This window comes from Chiloscyllium punctatum, chromosome 9 (assembly GCF_047496795.1).
Source record: "Chiloscyllium punctatum isolate Juve2018m chromosome 9, sChiPun1.3, whole genome shotgun sequence".
NCBI classification, from domain to species: Eukaryota; Metazoa; Chordata; class Chondrichthyes; order Orectolobiformes; family Hemiscylliidae; genus Chiloscyllium; species Chiloscyllium punctatum.
The window spans coordinates 48,677,459-48,699,447 of NC_092747.1; the positions used below are offsets into that span (position 1 = coordinate 48,677,459).

The 21,989-nt window shown below is 40.7% G+C and overlaps 1 protein-coding gene across 1 annotated transcript in view; it reads left to right on the forward strand.

Moving 5' to 3' along the window:
• The first annotated feature begins 21,550 nt into the window (after nt 1-21,550).
• LOC140481372 (uncharacterized) overlaps nt 21,551-21,989 on the forward strand; it is a 48,821-nt gene continuing 48,382 nt past the window's right edge. Inside the window, exon 1 of the mRNA XM_072577460.1 lies at nt 21,551-21,594. Coding sequence (XP_072433561.1) covers nt 21,590-21,594 — 5 coding nt within the window. The 5' untranslated portion in view covers nt 21,551-21,589. The remainder of the gene's footprint in view (nt 21,595-21,989) is intronic.

The following is a 21,989-nucleotide window of genomic DNA, read 5'->3' on the forward strand; positions in this document are numbered from 1 at the left end:
CAGCTGAATAGTAAGTGAAGGGAAGACCTATAATCCGATAAATTGGGGCAGAGAAATAATTATAAAACATTACAAATAAGGTGGTGCTGGAGACAAACCGAATGGCTGGAATAACACGATAGCATTCCAACTTTCACGTATGTGCTTTGCAAATGCTGGTCTTGTGAACTTCTCCTGCTAAGTCCTTTGTTCTACTAACTTTCTCTAAAAAGTCTGATTCACTACTCAGAAACTCCTTTGGCACTCAGCCAATTGACCAGACCCTCATCACACTGTTTAATCCCAGCCAATGGAGTTTTACTCCCAAATATTAAACAGCCACATTCCATGCTCCATACAAGGTAATATGGTGCCAGTCTGTCTAGCCAACCACCATGACATTTGGTCAACACAGGAAACTGCAAGTCACAGGTTACAAAGTATCCTGGATGCAGTTTTAACCAATTTCAGAGTTTAAACTAACTTAACCAAAATTCCCAGCATACTTTATTGTAGCTCTTAACTCGTCAGTGACCTGACATGCAGCATCAGCTCCAACCAGCAGCAAAGGGCTATCTGGAACTTGTCATAGCAACCTGATTTATTCATCAGAATTTATGGACAGAAGATATTGCAGATTACTCCCTGACTGCAATCAGACAGAGGAGAATGGGAACAGGTAGCGAGTCGGATAGCTTGGAAACATGACCCTTCAGTCCACGCCGACTATGTTCCCAAACTGAACTAGTCCCACCTGACTGTGCTTGACCCATTTCCCTCCGAACCTTTCCCATCCATGAATTTATGCAAATGTTTTTTAAACATTGTAACTGAACCCGCATCCACCACTTTCTCTGACAGTTCATTCCATGCATGAGCCATTATCTGTGCAAAATCGTCGCCCATCATGTTCTTTTCAAATCTTTCTCCTCTCACCTTAAAAATATGCCCCCTTGGTTTGAATTCCCCCACCCTGGATAAAAGACTCTTGCTATTCAACTTACCTATGTCCCTTATTCACCTTATCATGATTTTACAATAAATAGATAAAGCCTTTTCCCTGGGGTGGGGGAGTCCAGAACTAGAGGACATAGGTTTAGGATGGGAAGGGAAAGATATAAAAGGGACTTAATGGGCAAATTTTCCCACAGAGGATGGTACGTGTATGGAATGAGCTGTCAGAGGAAGTGTTGGAGGCTGGTACAATTGCAACATTTAAAATGCATCTGGATGGGTATATAAATAGGAAGAGTTTAAAGGGAAATGGGCGAAGTACTGGCAAATGGGACGAAATTGGGTTGGGATATCTGGTTAACATGGATGAGTTGGACCGAAGGGTCTGTTTCCGTGCTGTACATCTCTATGACTCAATAAGGTCACTCCTCCACCTCCTACGCGCCAGTGGAAAATGTCCCAGCCTTTCCAGTTTATTTTTATTTCTCAAACCTTCCATTTATGGCAATATCCTGGTAAATCTTTTCTGAACTCTCTCCAATTTAATCCTATCTTTCCTCTAACAAAGTGATCAGAACTGCACATAGTATTCCAGAAGGAGCCTCACCAATGTCCTGTACAATTTCAACATTGCAACATCCCACCTCGGAGAATCAAAGGTCTCAGCAATGAAGGCAAACATGCTAAATGCCTTCTTAATTGCCCTGTCTATCTGTGACACAAATTTCATAGAATTATGTACCTGAACCTCTACGTCTCTCTGTTCTACTGACACTCGCAATTGAATGTTGGCAGAGATGGGGAGGTCAATAAAGTGGTAGGGGAATGGGTTTGGGTGGGTTTCTCTTCGGAGGGGCGGTGTGGACTTGTTGGGCTGAAGGGCCTGTTTCCACATTGTAGAGAATCTAGTCTAAAATGTCTAAGGCTGCACTAGGTTGATAACAACAAAGAAGGATAGTTTGTCTTTATCACAGCCATACAGGATGTCTTTGTGACTTTGATTTAGAGCCATTTTTTATTGTGGGGAGGCGAAAGACTGATTTGAAAGTTTCAAAGAGATTTCAAGGAAGAAATGGGCACAGATTTGGAAGGTGACATATTGAAGGAGTGAAAAGACAGATTGGCGATGAGACAGTTATTTGTTAGGATCATGGGTGTCACGGGTTGGTTTGCTGAGGCATGGGATAATAATGGCAGATTTGAAAGAGAGGTACAGTACCTCTATCTCTAGAAGGGAGAGAACTATGAACAGTGTCAGCCAATGCAGAAACCAGGAAGGGGATTTATTAAAAATAGTAAACCTGTCATCAGCAAACACAGGAAAGATACAGCTTGTGATTGGAGCAACATAGAGAAGGTGAGTGGTGGCAGTGAGCAAGTTGTTGAGGCCAGAGGTAGGGTGGCCATAGGTCTTTCTTTAGGGGTAGTGGCAAATAAAGGGCAACATTAAATTTGCCTGTCCTATTTACTTCTGAGCACATATGGTAGCTTTTTGTGATTCATTGGCGATGACTCCCAAATACTCCTGTAGTTTTCTGCAGTTCTTCTCCATTTAAATAATATTTATGTCCTCTGATCTTGCTGCCAAAGTGCATTGCCTCACATTTCCCCACATTATACTTCATCTGCCATATTTTTGCCCATTTTCTTAAGTTGGCTATATTCCTCTGGGGGGGCAGTTAGTTCAATGGGCTAAATGTCTTGTTTGGAATACAGAATGACATCAACAGCACAGATTCAATTCTCATACTAGTTGAGGGCACCACGTAAATCTCACATTCTTGACCTTGCCCATCACCAGATGAATTGCATCTCACACTGATTGGGGAGGTGAGGCGGGAAATTGCAGGAGACCTGATGCAAATTTTTAATTCTTCCTGTGACAGAGGACTGGAGGACAGTTAATGTGACTCCACTTTTCAAGCATGATGGTAGGGATGAACCAGGAAATTACAGATCTACAAGTCTCACATCAATGGTAGGGAAACTATTGGAGAACCATCTGAAGGAGAGAATTAATATCTGCTTAGAAAAGTATAGGTTAATTAGGGATAGTCAGCATAGCCTTTTCAGTGGGAGGTCATGCCTAACAAATTTATTAGAACTTTGTGTGTGGATGAGGGACTCCAGTTGATGTAGTTTATATAGATTTTAGCAAAGGTTTTGACAAGATACCACATGGGAGACTGATTGAGAAGGTTAAAGCACATAGAATTCAGGGAACCTCAGCAAGACGGATGAGAAACTGGCTTGGTAATGAGCCTCAAGGGATAGTTGTAGAAGGCTGTTCAAGTGACCAGAGGCCAGTTTCCAGTGATGCAAGGGTCAGTACGTAATATATATATATTTAAAATGCATAAATGAAAATGCGAGGAGAATGTTAAGCAAGTTTGCAGATGACACCAAGGCTGGTAGGGTGGTTAGTAGTAAAGAAGATGGTTGTAGGATACAGAAAGTTATAGATGGACAAAGCAGTGGCAGATGCTGTTTAAGCCTCCTAAGTGCAAAATATGCACTTTGGAAGAAGAAACAAGGTAATGGGGTATTTAATGAATGGTAGGACACTGAGGAACAGAGGATCTTGGGGTAATTATTCACAGATCTCTGAAGTCGGCAGAGCACATGAATAGGATAGTTAAGAAAGCATATGGATACCTGCTTTTATCAATCATGGCATTGAGTATGAGAGCAAGGAGATAATATTGAAGTTGTACAAAGCTTTGGTTAGGCCACTGCTGGAATATTGTGTGCAGTCCTAGTTGTATCTCTCCAAGAAGGATATGATGGCACTAGAGGGAGTACAGAGAGGGTATACTAGGACGTTGCTTGGAATGGAGAAATTGAACTGTAAGGAAAGACTAAATAGGTTTGGTTTGTTTTCTTTAGAGCAGAGAAGGCTGAGGGGAGATATAATTGATGTGTATAAAATTATGAAGGGTATGGCAGGGTAAGTAGAGAGCAGCTATCAACTTGGTTGAGAGGCCAATCATGAGAGCACATAGTTTTACAGGAAAGGACAGAAGATTAAATGGGGATTTGAGAAAAAACATTTTCACTCAGAGGGAGGTGGGAGTGTGGAATGCATTGCCTGGAAAGATAATGGAGGCTGAATGAGCACTTTAAATACCCTAACATTGAAGGGGATAGAACAAGTGCGGGAAATTGTGATCAGCGTGCCTTTAGTGGGAGTTAATGTCAATACAGATTCAATGAGCTGAAGGGTTTTTTCTGCACTGTATCACTCTGACTATGACTTTGTGTGTCAGTGCTTTTTTCCTCCCCTGCTGAGTCTCAGGTTCTATTTCTCAACCTCTTTTTCTCAGTGTCTGTTTCTCCCCCTCTGTTTCTCAACCTATTTCCTGCTCCCTCTGATTCTCCCCCTTTTATTTCCCAGTGTTGCTTTCTTCCTCTCTGTTTCACCTCCTCTATTTCTCAGTCTTTGTTTCTCCGACTATGATTCTCAATCTCTGTTTTCCCATCTGTTTCTCCCTTTCCATTTCTCGGTTTCTGTTTTAACCCTTCTGTTTTTTACCGTCTAGGGTAGCTAGGGAAATGGTAGGTCCATTCAAGCATAAAAGAAGAAATTTATGCATAGAGCCAGAGGAGGTAGGTGAGGTCCTTAATGAGTTCACATTGGTATTCACCAAGTGGAATGACACAGATGATGGATGGATTAAGGAAGGGTCGAAATCATGGGGCATAAGGAGGATGCGGCATTTGGTGTCTTGAAAAATGTTAAGGGAGATATGTCCTCAGGATCTGATGAGATCTATCCCATGATACTCAAGTAGGCAAGGCAGAAAAGTGCTAGGACACGGACAGAGATCTTTGTATCCTCTTTAGCCACAGGTGAGGTCCCAGAAGATTGGAGAACAGCCAATGTTGTTCCTTTGTTTATGATAGGCAGTCAGAGTAATCTAGGAAATTATAGGTTGGTGAACCTTACATTAGTGGTAAAGAAATTACCGGAGAAGATTTTTAGGGATGCGATTTACTCGTATTTGGAAAAGAATGGACTTATTAGGGTTAGTCAGCATGGATTTGTGCAGGGGAGGCCTAGACTCACAAATTTATAGAGTCATTGAGAAAGTGATGAAGATGTTTGATGAGGGTATGGCAGTAGATGTTATCCTTGTGGACTAAAGCAGTTGAAAAGGTCTGTCATGGTAGCCTGGGCCAGAGGAATAAGTAACATGAGGTCCACAGTGAATTGGTCAGTTGGAAACAAAATTGGTTTGGTCATAGAAGACAATGTAGTAGTGAAGGGGTGTTTTTCTGACTGGAGATATGTGGACAATGGTGTTCCTCAATGATCAGTGCTGGGATGACCAGGCTGTTGTTTGGATGAAAATGTAGGTGTCTGATTAGTAAGTTCTGATGACATGAAAATTCTTGGAGCTGTGGATAATGAGGACGTTTGTCAGCAGAAAATAGAGGAGTTGGAAAGCTATTGGGAGAAATGGCAGATTGAGTTTAATCTAGACAAGTGAGATGAAGCATTTAGGGAGGTCAAATGCAAGAGGAAAGTATATAGTAAATAGAGGGACCCTTAAGAGCATTGACATGCAGAGGAATCTTGGGGTGCGAGTCCACAGCTCCCTGAAAATGGCAACATAAGTGGGTGAGGGGGTAAAGAAAGTGTACAGCATGCTTGCCTTCATTGGCCAAGGTACTGAGTATAAACGTTGTTGCAGCTATATAAAACTTTATTTAGGCCACATTTGGAGCATTGTGTGCAGCTCTGGTCACCATACTATGAAGTCTTTGGAGAAGGTGCAAAGAGGTTTACCAGGATGTTGCCTGTATTGGACTGTATTAGCTACAAGCAGAGGTTAGACAAACTTGGATTGTTTTTGCTAGAGAATCGGAGGCCGAGGGGGACCTGACAGAAGTATGTAAAATTGTAAGAGACCTGGACAGGGTGGATAATCAGTCTTTTTTCCAGGGTGGAAATGTCACATGTGTTTAAGGTGAGATGGGAAAGTTTAAAGGAGATGTATGAGGCATGTATTTTACTCAGGGGGTGGTAGGCACCTGGAATATTTTGTCAATGGAGTTGGTAGAGAACAGATACAATTGCAATGCTTAAGAAGCATTTAGACAGACACATGAACAGGCACAGAATGTCTATTCTCTGCCTGTTCATGTGTCTATCTGCATGCTTCTTAAGATACAGACCATATGCAGCCAGAAAGGATTAGTTTCAAATAGCATCATGGTCGGCACAGTCAAGGTGGGCCAAAGGGCCTGTCCTGTGCTGTACTCTTCTATGTTCGATTGTTCCAGTCTGAGATGAATTTCTGGAGGAAAAACACAAAGAGGAATTGATGTAACATTTGTGATCTGGGAACATAAATCAACTGTTTTAAAAATCTAGTATTCAAATTAATAAACAATTGTAATGTGAGTGAGTTAAATGCTAGCTACATTCTTTTTTATGAAGTGTCAATTGCAAAGTTTTAATGACATTGGTTACATAAAATGTACTTCAAAATAGGCACTCATTTAACAACATCTCTTTCCCTGATACTACACAATGGTATTAACTTCAATAAAGAGCTAGAAAATCGCTTCAATGTCACCTCACTGTCATTAAGCTGCCAGGGTTCCATACAATCTAGGCAGTTTAAAGTGATTATCAAATTTATGTTAAATTCCTACTCTCTGATTTATGGAATAATTCAATTAAATGAGATTTTAAAAGGATTATCTCCTCAATTTCAGAAAGCTCTGTTTACAGTATTTTAAATTTACTTTCAAGAGACCTATTACTTCATTCTGCATACAACACAGAGAAAGGTAACATAGTGAACCAACTTATAACTGATTCTGTTGTAAAATTGCTCACCAACTAAAATTTTAGATGCGAATTTACAACCAGGATCTGTAACCAGAGTTTTACAAGAGGTATATTGATCTATTGGAGGCTAGCCAAATGTTGCTATTTTGCATTCCATGTTATTACATTGCTATAGACTAAAGGCTGCCAAGTTCCAAAAATGTGTTTTTTTTCCCCTCAAATTCAGGACATCACTATTTCTAACACAATTATGGAAATTCTAACACATCTAAATACTGTGGAATTATTATGTTTCAGCCTTTCAAATGAACTAAATCTTCATCTGCCTGTTCAAGTGGACACAAAGTATTTCATTGCAAAGTAAGCATTTTTACAGTCTACTTGCCTATGTTTAACCCTCAAGCAATACAATAAAAAGTGGATTAACTAGTTTGTTGTCCCAATGTTGTTTATAGGATCATTCTGTGTGCAAATTACCCATTATTACATGGATTCATAGACATTTAGTGCAGAAAGAGTTCATTCAACATATCAAGTCCATGCCAGTCAATAATTATGCTTTGAAAAATGATGACAGTCATTATATTTGGGCATAGCCCTGGAAGCTAAGGCAATGCAAGTGAATATCTAAATATTACAAAAATGCTGTGAGTGTTTCTGTCATAACCACCATTTCAGGCAGTACATTCTGGACTCTCACCACACCCTGAGTGAAAAAGTTTTCTTCATCTCTCCTCCTGGACTTCTTTATCTATTTTAAATGTATGGCTCTGGTTATTGACCTTTCTACAAATGGAAAAGGTGCAATCCTATGCAGCCTATTTATGCTCCTCATAATCTTATGCACTTCTGTCAGATCCCCTCTCAATCTTTGTTGCACCAAGGAAAACAAGCCCAGTCTATTAATCTTTCCTGAGAGGTCAGACCTTACAAATCTCCTTTGCACCTGCTGTAGTGCCTCCTTGCTGTACGTTGGTGATTAGAACTTTGTGTAGTATTCCAATTGTGGATTTACCAGCATTTTGCACAGTTCCAGCATAATCTCCTTGCTCTTGTATTCTATACCTCAGCTAATAAAGATAAGTATCCTATGTGTATTCTTAACATCCTCCTGTACCTGCCCATCTACCTTCAGGGATCTGTAGATATGCACACCAAGATGATCTTCAGTACTTTCCAGGGTCTTTTCATTCATAGTGTAATACTTGCTATGTTAGCCCTCCCATGTGCTTTATCTCACACTGTTCTGTTATATTGTATCTGTTGCTCCCAATGCGGTATCCTCTACACTGGGGAGGCTTGACGCCTTCTTGAGGACTGCTTTAGAGAACATCTCCAGGATACCTGTACCAACCAACCCCACCGCCCCTTGTCCAAACATTTTAACTCCCCCCCACCCCCACTTTGCCGAGGACATGCAGATCTAGGGCCTTGTCCATTGCCACCTCACCAACCGACACCTGGAGAAAGAACGCTTTATCTTCCACCTCGGGACCCTTCAACCCCAGGGCATCAGTGTGGACTTTACCAGTTTCCTCATTTCCCCTCCCCCATCTTATTCCAGTTCCAAACTTGCAGCTCAGCGCTGTCCTCATGATCTGACCCAGCTGTCAATCTTCCTTCCCACCTATCCAACCTATCACCTTTACCCCCACCTCCATCCACCTTTTGCACTCTCAGCTACCTTCTCCCCATTTATCTCTCCACCCCCGAGGCTCCCAGCCTCATCCCTGATAAAGGGCTCTGGCCCGAAACGTCCATTTTCCTGCTTCTCAGATGCTGCCTGGCCTGTTGTGCTTTTCCAGTAACACACTCGATTATGTTCTATGTCAATTGTGACCATATTTCAAAAATAATGTTTTCAGTATGATTTACTTTGAAATGGTCCTAATGAGATGAAAGGAAATGCATATACGTACACAAGTTATTTTCTTTCCTTTCTAATTCTATGTAGTTTTTTAAATCATTCAAGCTGCCATCCAGAAAGATAGACATAGTTCACAACTTACTAGCTTGAAGAAAATGTAAATTTCTTAAATGTAAAGAAGTGATCCAGCATTGGCCACAAGAAAATATGACATCTCTGCAGAAATTCCTCAAGATTGTGACCTGGGTCCAGTCATCTTCAACAGCTTTATCAATGACCTTTTCTCCATCATAAGGTCAGAAATGGGGATGTTTGCTAATGATTACATAGTGTTCACTACCATTCACAACTCCTCAGATATTACAGCAATATACATTCAAAATCTGCAAGACCTAGAGAACAACCAGGTATGGGCTGATAAGTAACATTTACATCACACAAAGACCCAATAATGATTATGCCAAGTAGCATTAGAATCACCTAATAACCATCATCAACATCACTGGGGTTATCATTGTCCAGAAACTAACTGAACAAGTGAAAAACATACTTCCTGTTCCCTCCACCTCACATGCCTGTCCGTCATTTACAAGACACAAGTCAGGTGTATGATGGAATACTCTTCACTTGTCTGGATGGGTGCAAGTTCAACTACACTCTAGAAGCTTGCTACAAATTAAAACAAAGCAGCCCATTTGGTTGGCACCACATCCACCATCTAAAACATTCTCTCCCTCCTTTATAGATGCACAATGTCAGCAGTGTGAGATATACATAATTATGCACATGCAGCAACTTGTTAAAATCCTTTGATAACACTATAAATATGTGAGCTATACCACCTTGAAGTGGGGGGGCAACAGTTGCCTGGGAATACCACCACCTACAATTTTGTCGTTACACCATGACTTGGAACTACTTCATCATTCTTTCACTGTTTCTGGGTCAAAATCCTGGCCCTCCTCTCCTAACAGCACTATGGCTCTGCCGACACCACATAATTTGTAATGCTTCAAGATTGTGGCTCACCATCACCTTCTCAAGAGCAATCAGGAATGGTCAATAAACGTTGGCCTTGCCAGTGATGCCCTCAACGCATGACAGGAAGAAATATCACTTATAGTGAATTACATTGGCTGAAAGCTGCATAAATGTGGAGAGTCCAGGGTGAATTAAAGAAGCAACATCCACTCAGCATTTTCAGCTGAAAATGGTTCACCTTGTTTTTTATTACTTACAATTTGGGCTACCGTATGTTACTCAAATGTTTACCACCATTCACAACTGGAGGTGTCAAGATTGCAAAGCTTTGACTTAATCTATTGATTGTAGGGTTGTCTGTTACTTATTCTATTTGTTGTTCAGCATGAACATAGCTCAAAATCATGAGCTGTTTTTAGATTGAATTGGTGCTGTTCAGAGCACAGTCTTCTACACTCCTTGTTGAAACTATGATGATACTATGGCTTTAAGAGGTGTACTTTATCCTTTATTTATGAAGAGAGGTTGAGACAGAGGTGATGAGTGGCCTTTACCAAGCAAATAAAGTAAACAGCTTGTGAGGCCTTAAGTTTTTTTTAAAGTTGGAACAATTGAAACAGCAGTTACTGATGGTTTTTGAAATTGGCTAAGGCAGCTGCGTCTCTCTGTCTCTCTCTCTCTCTCCCTCTCTCTTGCAGTGAAACGCTTGAGTTTTCTCTCTCTCTGCCAGAATTTTCTCTGGATATTTTTTCCTCCTGGACTGGAGACTCTTAAATGTGAGACAATATATTTTAATCACTTTGCCTTTGCTAAGGGTGTGTTTATAGGATGTTACTATATTAAAACAGTTTAGTGATTAAATAATCTATTATTCTGTTAAGTTTTCCAATCGAAAAAGTTATATCAATTCTTCTTTCTTTTGGTTACATTTTAACTATAGAGTAAGGGTAAAGTGTGCTTTGCTTAAAGCCATGTAGTGCAACCAATCAAATTACATCTGGAACACATCTTACACTTGTCTTTACATAAGAAAAGGTTAGGGTATAGGCTATTTCCTTGATATATTTGAAGGAGATTTGGTCTGGTCTGTAACGAATTGGGGGTTTTTGGGATCAAAATCTCAGGAACTGCATTCAGTTGTTTTAAACAGAGTGTGCTTTCTGTAGTAGTGGCTCTTCCAGTCACTAAGAATTCCTTGTGGTGGAAGGAGTCACCTAGAGAATTTTATAGAAAGTGAGCAAGGCAAAACTTTCAGAATTGGCAACCAAGTAGAAGTTGGTGTTGCCGTCTCTGTGAAGAAAGGGTAGATACATGCAGCAACAATTCTGTATTTACAAATGCCAAGAATGCCATCAGAATCATTGGAAATACTAAAATTCAATTGCAAATGAAGCAACTTGAAAATGAAAAGGAAATGAAACAGCCTGAATAACAATTAAAAGCTTTGAAAAAGAAAAAAGAAAGGGGCCTAGCAGAAAAAAAGGGAGAGAGAGAGATTTTGACCTTCAGAAGTTGGAAATGAGAAAGGAAGGTCAACTTAAAATGATGAAAGTCAAAAGTAGGAGCAGTGATGGGGACAGTAATGAAGAGTAAACCCATCGAGGCCAAAGGTCTGGTGGGAATCTGTTTAAATATGTCCAAATGCTGCCAACATTTGATGAGAAGGACAGAGAAGCCTTTTTAATCTTATTTGAGAAAGTGGCTAAACAAATAAAATGGCTAGTGACCTTGTGGGTTTTATCTCTCCATGCTTCAGGCTCACTGCCTTTATTCCTGATGAAGGGCTTTTGCCCGAAACGTTGATTTCGCTGCTCGTTGGATGCTGCCTGAACTGCTGTGCTCTTCCAGCACCACTAATCCACCTTGTGGGTTTTGTAGATTCAAACAAAGTTGATAGGCAGAGGAGGTATCTGGGGAGTATAATGAGGTGTAAAAAGCCATCTTAAGTGCATATGAACTGGTGCCAGAAGCCTACAGTCAACATTTTAGGAACCTAAGGAGTGAACCTGGTCAAACATACATAGAATTTGAAAAGATCAAACAAAAGTTGAAGTGCGGGTTCATAGCTCCTTAAAGGTAGAGTCTCAGGTGGATAGAGTACGAAAGAAGGTGTTTGGTATGCTTTCCTTTTTTTGGTCCGAGTTTTGAGTACAGGAGTTGGGAGGTCATATTTCAGCTGTACGGGACATTGGTTAGGTAGGTAGAAACAATGACTGCAGATGCTGGAAAGCAAATACTGGATTAGTGGTGCTGGAAGAGCACAGCAGTTCAGGCAGCATCCAACGAGCAACGAAATCGACGTTTCGGGCAAAAGCCCTTCATCAGGAATAAAGGCAGTGAGCCTGAAGCGTGGAGAGATGAGCTAGAGGAGGGTGGGGGTGGGGAGAGAGTAGCATAGAGTACAATGGGTGAGTGGGGGAGGAGATGAAGGTGATAGGTCAAGGAGGAGTGGGTGGAGTGAATAGGTGGAAAAGGAGATAGGCAGGTCGACAAGTTCGGACAAGTCAAGGAGACAGTGCTGAACTGGAAGTTTGAAACTAGGATGAGGTGGGGGAAGGGAAAATGAGGGAGCTGTTGAAGTCCACATTGATGCCCTGGGGTTGAAGTGTTCCGAGGCGGAAGATGAGGTGTTCTTCCTCCAGGCGTCTGGTGGTGAGGGAGCGGCGGTGAAGGAGGCCCAGGACCTCCATGTCCTCGGTAGAGTGGGAGGGGGAGTTGAAATGTTGGGCCACGGGGCAGTTTGGTTGATTGGTGCGAGTGTCTCTGAGATGTTCCCTAAAGCGCTCTGCTAGGAGGCGCCCAGTCTCCCCAATGTAGAGGAGACCACATCGGGAGCAACGGATACAATAATTGATATTAGTGGATGTGCAGGTGAAACTTTGATGGATGTAGGGCCTTGGATAGAGGTGAGGGAGGAGGTATAGGCACAGGTTTTACAGTTCCTGCGGTGGCAGGGGAAAGTGCCAGAATGGGAGGGTGGGTCGTAGAGGGGTGTGGACCTTACCAGGTAGTCACGGAGGGAGCGGTCTTTGCTAAAGGCAGAAAGGGGTGGGGAGGGAAATATATCCACGGTTGTGGGGTCTTTTTGGAGGTGGCGGAAATGTCGGCAGATGATTTGGTTTATGCGAAGGTTTGTAGGATGGAAGGTGAGCACCAGGGGGCGTTCTGTCCTTGTTACGGTTGGAGGGGTGGGGTCTGAGGGCAGAGGTGCGGGATGTGGACGAGATGCGTTGGAGGGCATCTTTAACCACGTGGGAAGGGAAATTGCGGTCTCTAAAGAAGGAGGCCATCTGGTGTGTTCTATGGTGGAACTGGTCCTCCTGGGAGCAGATACGGCGGAGGCGGAGAAATTGGGAATACGGGATGGCATTTTTGCAGGAGGTAGGGTGGGAAGAGGTGTAATCCAGGTAGCTGTGGGAGTCGGTGGGTTTGTAAAAAATGTCAGTGTCAAGTCGGTCGTCACTAATGGAGATGGAGAGGTCCAGGAAGGGGAGCGAGGTGTCAGAATGGTCCAGGTAAATTTAAGGTCATTGGAATATTGCATGCAATTCTGGTCTCCCTCCTATCAGAAGGATGTTATAGAACTTGAAACGGTTCAGAAAAGATTTACAAGGATGTTACTGGGTTGAAGGATTTGAGCTATAGGGAGAGGTTGAATCGGCTAAGGCTGTTTTCCCTGGAGCGTCGGAGGCTGAGGGGTGACCTTATAGAAGTTTATAAAATCATGAGGGGCATGGATAGGATAAATAGACAAAGTCTTTTCCCTGGGGTGGGGGAGTCCAGAACTAGAGGACAATGATTTAGGGTGAGAGGGGGAAGGTATAAAAGAGACCTAAGGGGCACCTTTTTCACTCAGAGGGTGATATGTTTATGGAATGAGGTGCCAGAGGAAGTGGTGGAGGCTGGTACAATTGCAACATTTAAGAGGCATTTGGATTGGTATATGAATATCAAGGGTTTGGAGGGATATGGGCTGGGTATTGGCAAGTGGGTCTAGATTAGGTTGGGATATCTGGTCGGCATGGGTGAGTTGGACTGAAGGGTCTGTTTCTGTGCTATACATCTCTATGACTGTAAAACAATTTTGATAGGTGGATAAGGGCATTGAAAATAGATCTGACATATGAAACTCTTAGAGAGACTGTTATTTTGGAGGAGTTTAAAAATTCACTTCCTGGAGTAGTGTGAACTCATGTGGAAGATTTAGAATTGCAAGATTAGCAAAAGAAAGGGCAGATGATTATGATTACCTCATAAGTTAAAGTTTGGTTTCCAACATTAATTTCAATCTGTGAGAGATAGAAATTGAAATCCTCAGATCGTAAAGGGAAAGGAGATCTAACTGAAGATTGCAAAGATAGTTTATCCCACGTTTAATAAGTAACCCATGGGGGGGGGGGAGGTGGGGAATAGAAGTAAAAACTCTCAGGTGTTTTCACTGCAATAAAGTAGGACACTTGAAATAGCAGTGTTGGTAGTTTAAAAAAAGCACAGGGAAATGAATGTGGTAAAACAAGATAAGCCAGTGGAGCTTATTAAAGTGGTAAAGGAGATCACAGTGCAATCTAAAACAAAACTGAAAAAGAAAGTCTAGCCTAGTCAGGGATTGGTTAATAGGAGAGTCTGTCAAGTTTTTATCTGCGTGGGTAAGGTTTACTTGTGTGTACCAAGTGAAGTAGATAAAGAAATTAAAGTTTTAAGAGATACAGAAGCAAGTCAATCCTTAATGGTGAGAGATGAGGAGATGTGTACTTTGGAAGGAGCATCAACAGAAAAGATGGTAATATGTGGAATTCGTCATGAGAAGAGTAGACTTCCACTATATAAATTAAGGTTGGAGAGTCCAGTGAAAAGGAGTGCAATGGTGCCAGGAATAACAGAGAAATACTCTGTTCCAGAGACACAGTTTATCCTCAGGTATAATATAGTTGGATAACAGGTGGGAGCAGTATCTATTGTAGTTAAAAAGCCAGTGGAAAATCAGGCAACTGATATGTTATAGGAAGAATTTCTTGGGATTTTTTCCTGACTGTGAGGTAACATGGTCACAAAGCCACAGGTTGAAACAGGAGGACAAATCGAAGAATAAAAATAAGGGAGTTCAAGTTCAATTATCAGAGACCATGTTTGATCAAATGGTTGAGAAAAACAAGAACAGATGGAGGACAAAATGGATATTTTTAGTTAGACAGCTTAGTTGAATTGCAACAAAAAGATGAAAAACTAAAGAGTTTTATCAAAAAAGCATATACGAAAGAAGAATTTGAGCATATCCCAGAATATTACTGTCTTAAAAATGAAGTCTTGATGAGGAAATGGATTCCATTACATCTTCAAGAAGATGAAAAAAGGACAGAAGTTCATCAAGTTGTATAACCGGTGGGTTATAGACAGGAGGTGATGCAGGTAGCACATGAATTACCAGTAGTAGATCATTTAGGTATGAGGAAAACTCACACCAAAATACAAAAACATTTTTATTGGCCTGGACTGCATTGAGAAGTGGTCGAATTTTGCCAGACATGTTCAGTAATTGGAAAACTTCAGGCAGTGATAAACCAGCACCATTAATATCTATTCCAGCATTTGGGGAACTTTTTACAAGAGTCATAATTAATTACATAGGACCCCTCCCTAAAACAAAAAGTAGGAATCAGTATTTGGAAACCATAATGGATGTGTCTACTAGGATTTCTGAGGACATTCCATTACACAATATCATAGCTAAAAGGACTATAGAAGAGTTACTCAAAATTTGCTTTCTAGATATGGACTACCCACAGAAATACAATCAAATAAATGATCAAATTTTAAATCAAAATTATCCAAGGAAATAATGGATATCTTAGGAACAAAGCAATCCAAATCTATGGTGTTCTATCCTAAATTACAAGGAGCTTTAGAACAGTGGCATCAAACTTTAAAGACCATGTTGAAGGCTTATACTCAGGACTATCTAAAGGATTGAAATAAAGGAATTCCATTTGTACTTTTTGCAATTAGGAATAATGCAAACTAATCAACTAAATTCAGTTCATTTGAATTAGTTTTGGGGCTTGAGGTGACAGGACGACTGAAATTAATTAAGGAAAAATTGGTAAGTCAGAATTCAGAGAGCACATATTTAGATTATGTGTCAAATTTTAGGAAAGATTAAATAGAGTGGGTGAGTTGGCTAGTCAGCATTTGAAAGTAGCACAGCATATGATGAAACAGGAAACAGGCAAGAAATCAAAAAATCATAGTTTTGCTAGAGGAGGTAAAGTGGTAGTATTTCTACCAACAAAATTTAGTGAGCCTTACCAACTCAAAAGGAAAATTGAATGAGGTGAATTATTTGACAACAATATCAGAAAGAAGGAAAACTCACAGAGTGTGTCATGTGAATATGTTCAAATGGTATTTTGATAGGGAGGGAAAGCAAAAGGAGAATGTGATACTTGTTACAACTTGGAGCAAAGAACCAAATCCAGAAAAATTTGAATTTTATATTTTAATGATGAGGATTAACAGAAATACAATCCATAACAAAACAATTAGTTGGCTGTCATCTGGCTTGAGGGTGCATAGAAATGTGAAGTTTATATAAAGGGCCATCAGCTTACAGATTACAACAAAACCAGAAATTGCTGGTAAAGCTCTGTAGGTCTGGCAGCATCTTTGGAGCAAAATCAAAGTTTCAGATCCAGTGACCTTTCCTCAGAACCTGGTTAATTCTGATTTCCCTCCACAGATGCTGCCAGACCTGCTGAGCTCTTCTAGCAATTTCTGATTTTGTTTCTGTTTTCCAGCATCCTCAGTTCTTTTGGTTTTTAATCAGTTTACATATTGTGGTGGTTTTCAACTGCACTGTTCCCAATGACACACAATGTCTTATAAATGCCCAGTTTTGAATTCCTGGTGATTTAAAAAATTCTATCCCACTCTGCACAGTGGATTAACCACAGGATATAAAAGATGTGTGAGAATGAGACTTTTTTGGCTGAAGGACAGTGTGATTGTTATTCCTAGTAATGACGTCATGCAGACACAGCCATAACACACATTGGGGAGAACAAGGTCAGGAAAGGTAATACCTGGTGCTTGCCGGAAGGCAGGTAGGCTGTCCTGACCACTGTCACCCCAGGTGGGTACTAGGGGGGCTGTCCTAGAGGTGGTCGAAAGGTGCGTCAGGGCAGACCGAGAACTGGAAGGGGCATGGGATGGACTGAGAGCCAGAAGGTGCATATGGGCGGGCTGCCTTAGAGTGGTCGGAAGGTGGGAGGGACAGGGGCTTGCTGGGTCTGTATTGTAGGCACTGTTTTTTATGTAACTGGATTGGCTTTTTATGTACAAATGTCATTGTCGCTGTCTTGTCATATGTGAAACTGGGATTTGAGGTTTGTCCTCATCTCCCTGTAAACTGGTTGACCTGTAGGGTTTGGGGCCTGGCTTTGCTGCTCCTCTCCCTTGTATAATTGCTGCTGTATACAGCCATAAATGTTAACTGTTTTTTTTTGTAAACTGTTTTGTAATTGTTTAATAAATTAAATAAAAATACCTGGTGCTGGTTCTCTCACCACATTGCCACAAAGCCCAGTCTGGTAGCTACAACATTCACGATTCATTGCTCCACAGGTTGGGTGGTTTCACTCTTACCAGCGGCAGTCTGAGATGAAATGTTTCATTTTGTGACAACAGCTTGTTTAGTTGGCCCGAGGTATACAGGTTCCTTCAGAATTGGGGAGTGGTTTTTGTTATTCTTGCTAAACTGAGCTCAATACCTGCAAATTATATGGCTTCGCATAATTCACCTATTGTTCTTTTAATGTTGCCGAAAACTCTTCAGAAATATGATGCCAAATTAGGGAAACATCAATAGAGCATTACCCAATATCACTACACCCAGCTTTGAAAGTTTCTAGCTTTGACGTGTTTTGACGAGTTGCATTTGGGAGAGTTTGAGGATTCTGGAGTCACTGAAGGAGGTGTCAACAGAAATGAATCAGTTTGATGAGCCCCGTCCTTAATCGTTGGGAGTGGCACTGCTCCTCCTAGTTCCAAGGAGCAAAGTTTACACCTGCTTTCCTCCCAAACAGACGCAAATATCGAGAGACGAGTGTAATGCTGTACGTTTTCGAAGTTTAAGTCAACCAGTATTTGGGGAATTCGGTAACCATGGAAAATGAAGATTCCCCGAATCTTTCTGACCAAAAGCACAGTTTGGAAGTCTGAAGCTGGCACGTTGGAGAGTAAACAGACCCTGCACTGTGGAGGCAAAAGGGAGTGATAGTGAGTCAATTAATGACAGACTATTTTAATTCAAGACGTTATCTTTATTCTAAATCGTACTCAACCAATTCAGTTTAGGTTTTCTAAATGCATTATAACAAGGGTTTATAGCTGCAAATTTGTTGTGTTTTTTTTCTCTCGCGAGTTAAAAGGCAAGGTTGTACAGCAACATTTTTAAAACCTGTAAGAACCAGTTTTGGATGTTTTTCCAAGGCGGGGCCAGTTTTTCTCTTAAAGTTCAGGTTTTACATTAAATACACTTCCATTGAGTCTGCATCCAGTGTTATTTTAAACTCATCTCGTAGAATGAGTATAATGGGGAAATTATCCGTTCAGAAACCTGCTCTATTCTGCCCAATGGCATTCCCTCCTAACATCAGAGAGGACTCCCCGCGGTTCGTCTCTAACTCAAGCGAATGCGATGTAGGAACACCAAAACAAAACCGACCGAATGGTGATCTGGGGCATCGCCAAGGTGTCTTTGTAGCCTCACTTATGTCATTCAACTCTGGGCTTTCTTGAAGTTCATTGGTTAAAAGTTGATGTGGACGAAAGCAATCCTATAAAATTCATCAACGACAAGCTCAATACAACAAATTGGAAATCTAGATGCGCACAAAGTGACGAGTAAACTAATGCATGACAGGTGAAAGTGAGGGCTGCAGATGCTGGATATCAGAGTTGTGTGTTGCTGGAAAAGCACAGCAGATCAGGCAGGTCGTGATGAAGGACTTTTGGCCGAAACGTTGATTCTCCTGCACCTCTGATGCTGCCTGAACCTGCTGTGCTTTCCGGTACCACACTCTCGACTCTAACGAATGATAGACACTATTGTTAAAGTTGCGAATTTAACTCCGCTTCCCTTCGATAGGTGTGTGTGGACTTTAACCTCTTCAGTTTATTAGTAAACTAGAGTGCATTACTTCCTCATTGTTTATTATTACATGCCGTTTGAACACATAACTTATGTCAGAACTCAATACCAGCAGCTGATTGTGGAGGTGAATTGTCGTCATGGCCAGCTTGACCAATAAGAATCACTATTCTGGCCCACCAGAACAAGCCTATCCAATAAGGAACAGCTCCTCAAGGCAAAGGCCACACAGACCTAAACTTACTTTTTTAAATGGAAAAGAACGAGTTGTTTGAATCTGAAGGTGCACTAAGATGCATTGTGTCTGATAGATATATGCCACGATTTCAAATGGTCGTGACACAGAGATGCAAAGTTTTGCACCAAATAGTGAAAGGTTATTAAAGAAATACACGTGGAAAATAGTTTACCTATATTGTGTCTGAGAATTTCTACAAAAATTAAAGTGACTGAAAGTATATTGTTATAGCACAACTGTGACTAGAGCAATTGAGTCATATAGTACATCTAACTTGGCTACGCTCACCAGGCATCCCAATCTGAACCAGTCTGCCAGCATTTGGTCCATATCCCTCTAAACCTTTTCCATCCAAATGCTTTTAAATGCTGTAACTGAACACACCTCCACTACTTCCTCCCATAGCTCATTCCATATTTGCACCACTCTCTGCGTGAAAAGGTTACCCTTCAGGTCCTTTTAAAATCTTCCCCCTGTCACCTTAAACCTATGCCTTCTTATTTTTGACTCTCCACTCTCATAAAGAGACCTTGTCTATTCACTCCATCCATGCTGCTAATGATTTTAGTAACCTGTATAAGACTATCCTTCCAGTTCTGACGCTCCAGGGAAAATAGCCTCAGCCTTTTTAGCCTCTCCCTATAATTCAAACCCTCAAGTCCCAATAACATTCTTATAAATCTTTTCTGTACCCTTTTCAAGTTTAACAACATCCTCGCTATAAAAGCCTGACCAGAATTGTATGCAGTATTCTAAAAGTGGTATCACCAATGTCCTGCACGGTTGCAATATGACATCCTAACTCCTATACTCAATATTCTGAACAATGAAGGCAAGTGTGCCCAAGGCTGCCTTCACCACCCTGTCTACCTGTGATTCCACTTTCAAGTAACTATGAACATGCACCCCTAGGTCTTTTTGTTAGGCAACAGTGCTCAAGACCCTGCCATTACTGTATAAGTCCTGCCCTGGTTTATGTTAGTAAAATATAACACCTCACATTCATCTAAATTTAAACTCAATCTGCCACTCTTCAGCCTATTGGCTCATCTGTTCAAGGTCTCTTTTGTGCTCTGAGATAACCTCCTTCACTGTCCACTACACCACCTGTTTTGGCATCATCTGTAAATTTATTTTACCTCCTATGTTCACATCTAAATCATTTATATAAATGATGAAAAACAGTGGACCCAACACCAATTCTGACAGCAAGCCACTGATCACTGGCCTCCAGTCTGAAAAGTAACCCTTTGCTACCATCCTCTGTCTCCTACCTTCAAGCCAATTTTATATCAATTAGCTATTTCCTTCAGATGCCATGTGATCTAACTTTACTGCTGACTGCTATGACTAGTTAGCAATTTCTATTGAACAACATTGATTTTCATTTCTTAATCAATAACATAGCAAAATTACTGACTTGATGCAACTAAACCATAGAATGGTTATTGACAGTTAGTCATAAAAATGTTGAATTCATTCATTTGTAACTGACCATTCAAATAAATGGATTCGGTGATTATGGTGACCACTACATTTTGATCTGCTGGTTAGAAGTTCAAGGCTCAATTTTTTTTTTCAAGGCTGTATAACACTTGCAAGCATAAGCAGTGCTTTAGGGAAACCTGTTTTACAGGACTATGTGGCATAATATCAATGAACAAGGTAATGGATCAATGAATTGACCTTCTGAATCAATGAAGGCCACCTGCTGCCATGGAAATAAATGAGAAAGGCATAAGTATAGTCATCTCCTTGTCACTGTCAGGAAGGAAGAAAATCAAATAACTCTTTCCTCCTTCCCTCCAGGCCTCCCCATTATTATTCTGGCGACATCTGAATATGCTTCAATAATTGTGAATTGCAACCAAAGGATAACAATGGACTTTAGACAATTTTGTGCATTATTTTTCATCCATGTGGGGATCATTGCAAAATCTGACACGTAGTGCCATAATTTACTGCCAGTTGTATAAATCTAAATCTATTGCTTCAGTATGTCAGAATGAGACTAATATATTCTGACTGATGCTAACAAATTACGGTGTGGAGTTTCTGTAATGAGTTTGGCCCAGCTAACATAATTTTATCTGGTCGGTCAGTCTTCTATTACTACAAAAGATTGACAACCAGCCGTCAACTGATGTTATTGAGAGCAAAATTGCACAGGAGTTCCTATATCATGATATTATGTGTGCCCTGTTGCGCTGCTGGAATTTACTTAAGGGTAGCAGACACTAGCAGTCAATTAGAGCCAATTAAAAAGTAAGATCAAAATTATCAACAACTTCTATTTATACTTGTATTATGAAAAACATAATATGTCCCAAGGCACTTTCCAGGAGTATTTTGACATGGGCATTGTGACAATGTCAGTGGACTAGTAACTCAGGGCCCAGATTCACTTTTCTGGGATGCAAATCCCATAGCAGTGGTTGATGGAATTCAAATGCAGTTAATAGATCTGAAATATAAAGCTAGTCTCTGATACGACAAAGCTACTATAGGTAGTGTTAATTCTGCTTTCTCTTCACAGATGCTACCTGTTCTGCCGAGTTTCTCCAGCAATTTATGTTTTTGTTTCAGATTTCCAGCATCTGCAGTTTTGTTTTACTTCATTTTAGTATGTTGTAAGTACCCCTCTTATTCACAAATGTCCTTCTGGAAAGGAAGTCTGCCAATTTCATATTGGGTTTTCTGAAGTGTGAATATCAGCACAGTGACCATCACAGGGAGTGAAACATTTCACCTTGTTCTTTTGCTGTAAAGCAGAAGAAATTCCAACTTAGTCTACCACAACTCTCAGCTTTAAACATAATTAAATTCAAAGGTCCAGACTACAAATGCACATTAAAAGGCATGTTGCCAAAACATCTTGGACTTTTTGAATGAGGCATCACCACCATTATCTGAAACAATCAGAAGTATGTAATAATTTGATGGGAAGTCATCCCAACTTATTGAAAAATAAGTTTTAAAAGTGAAATCTTAAGTTGCATTACACTACATGTTGAGCCCCAGACCT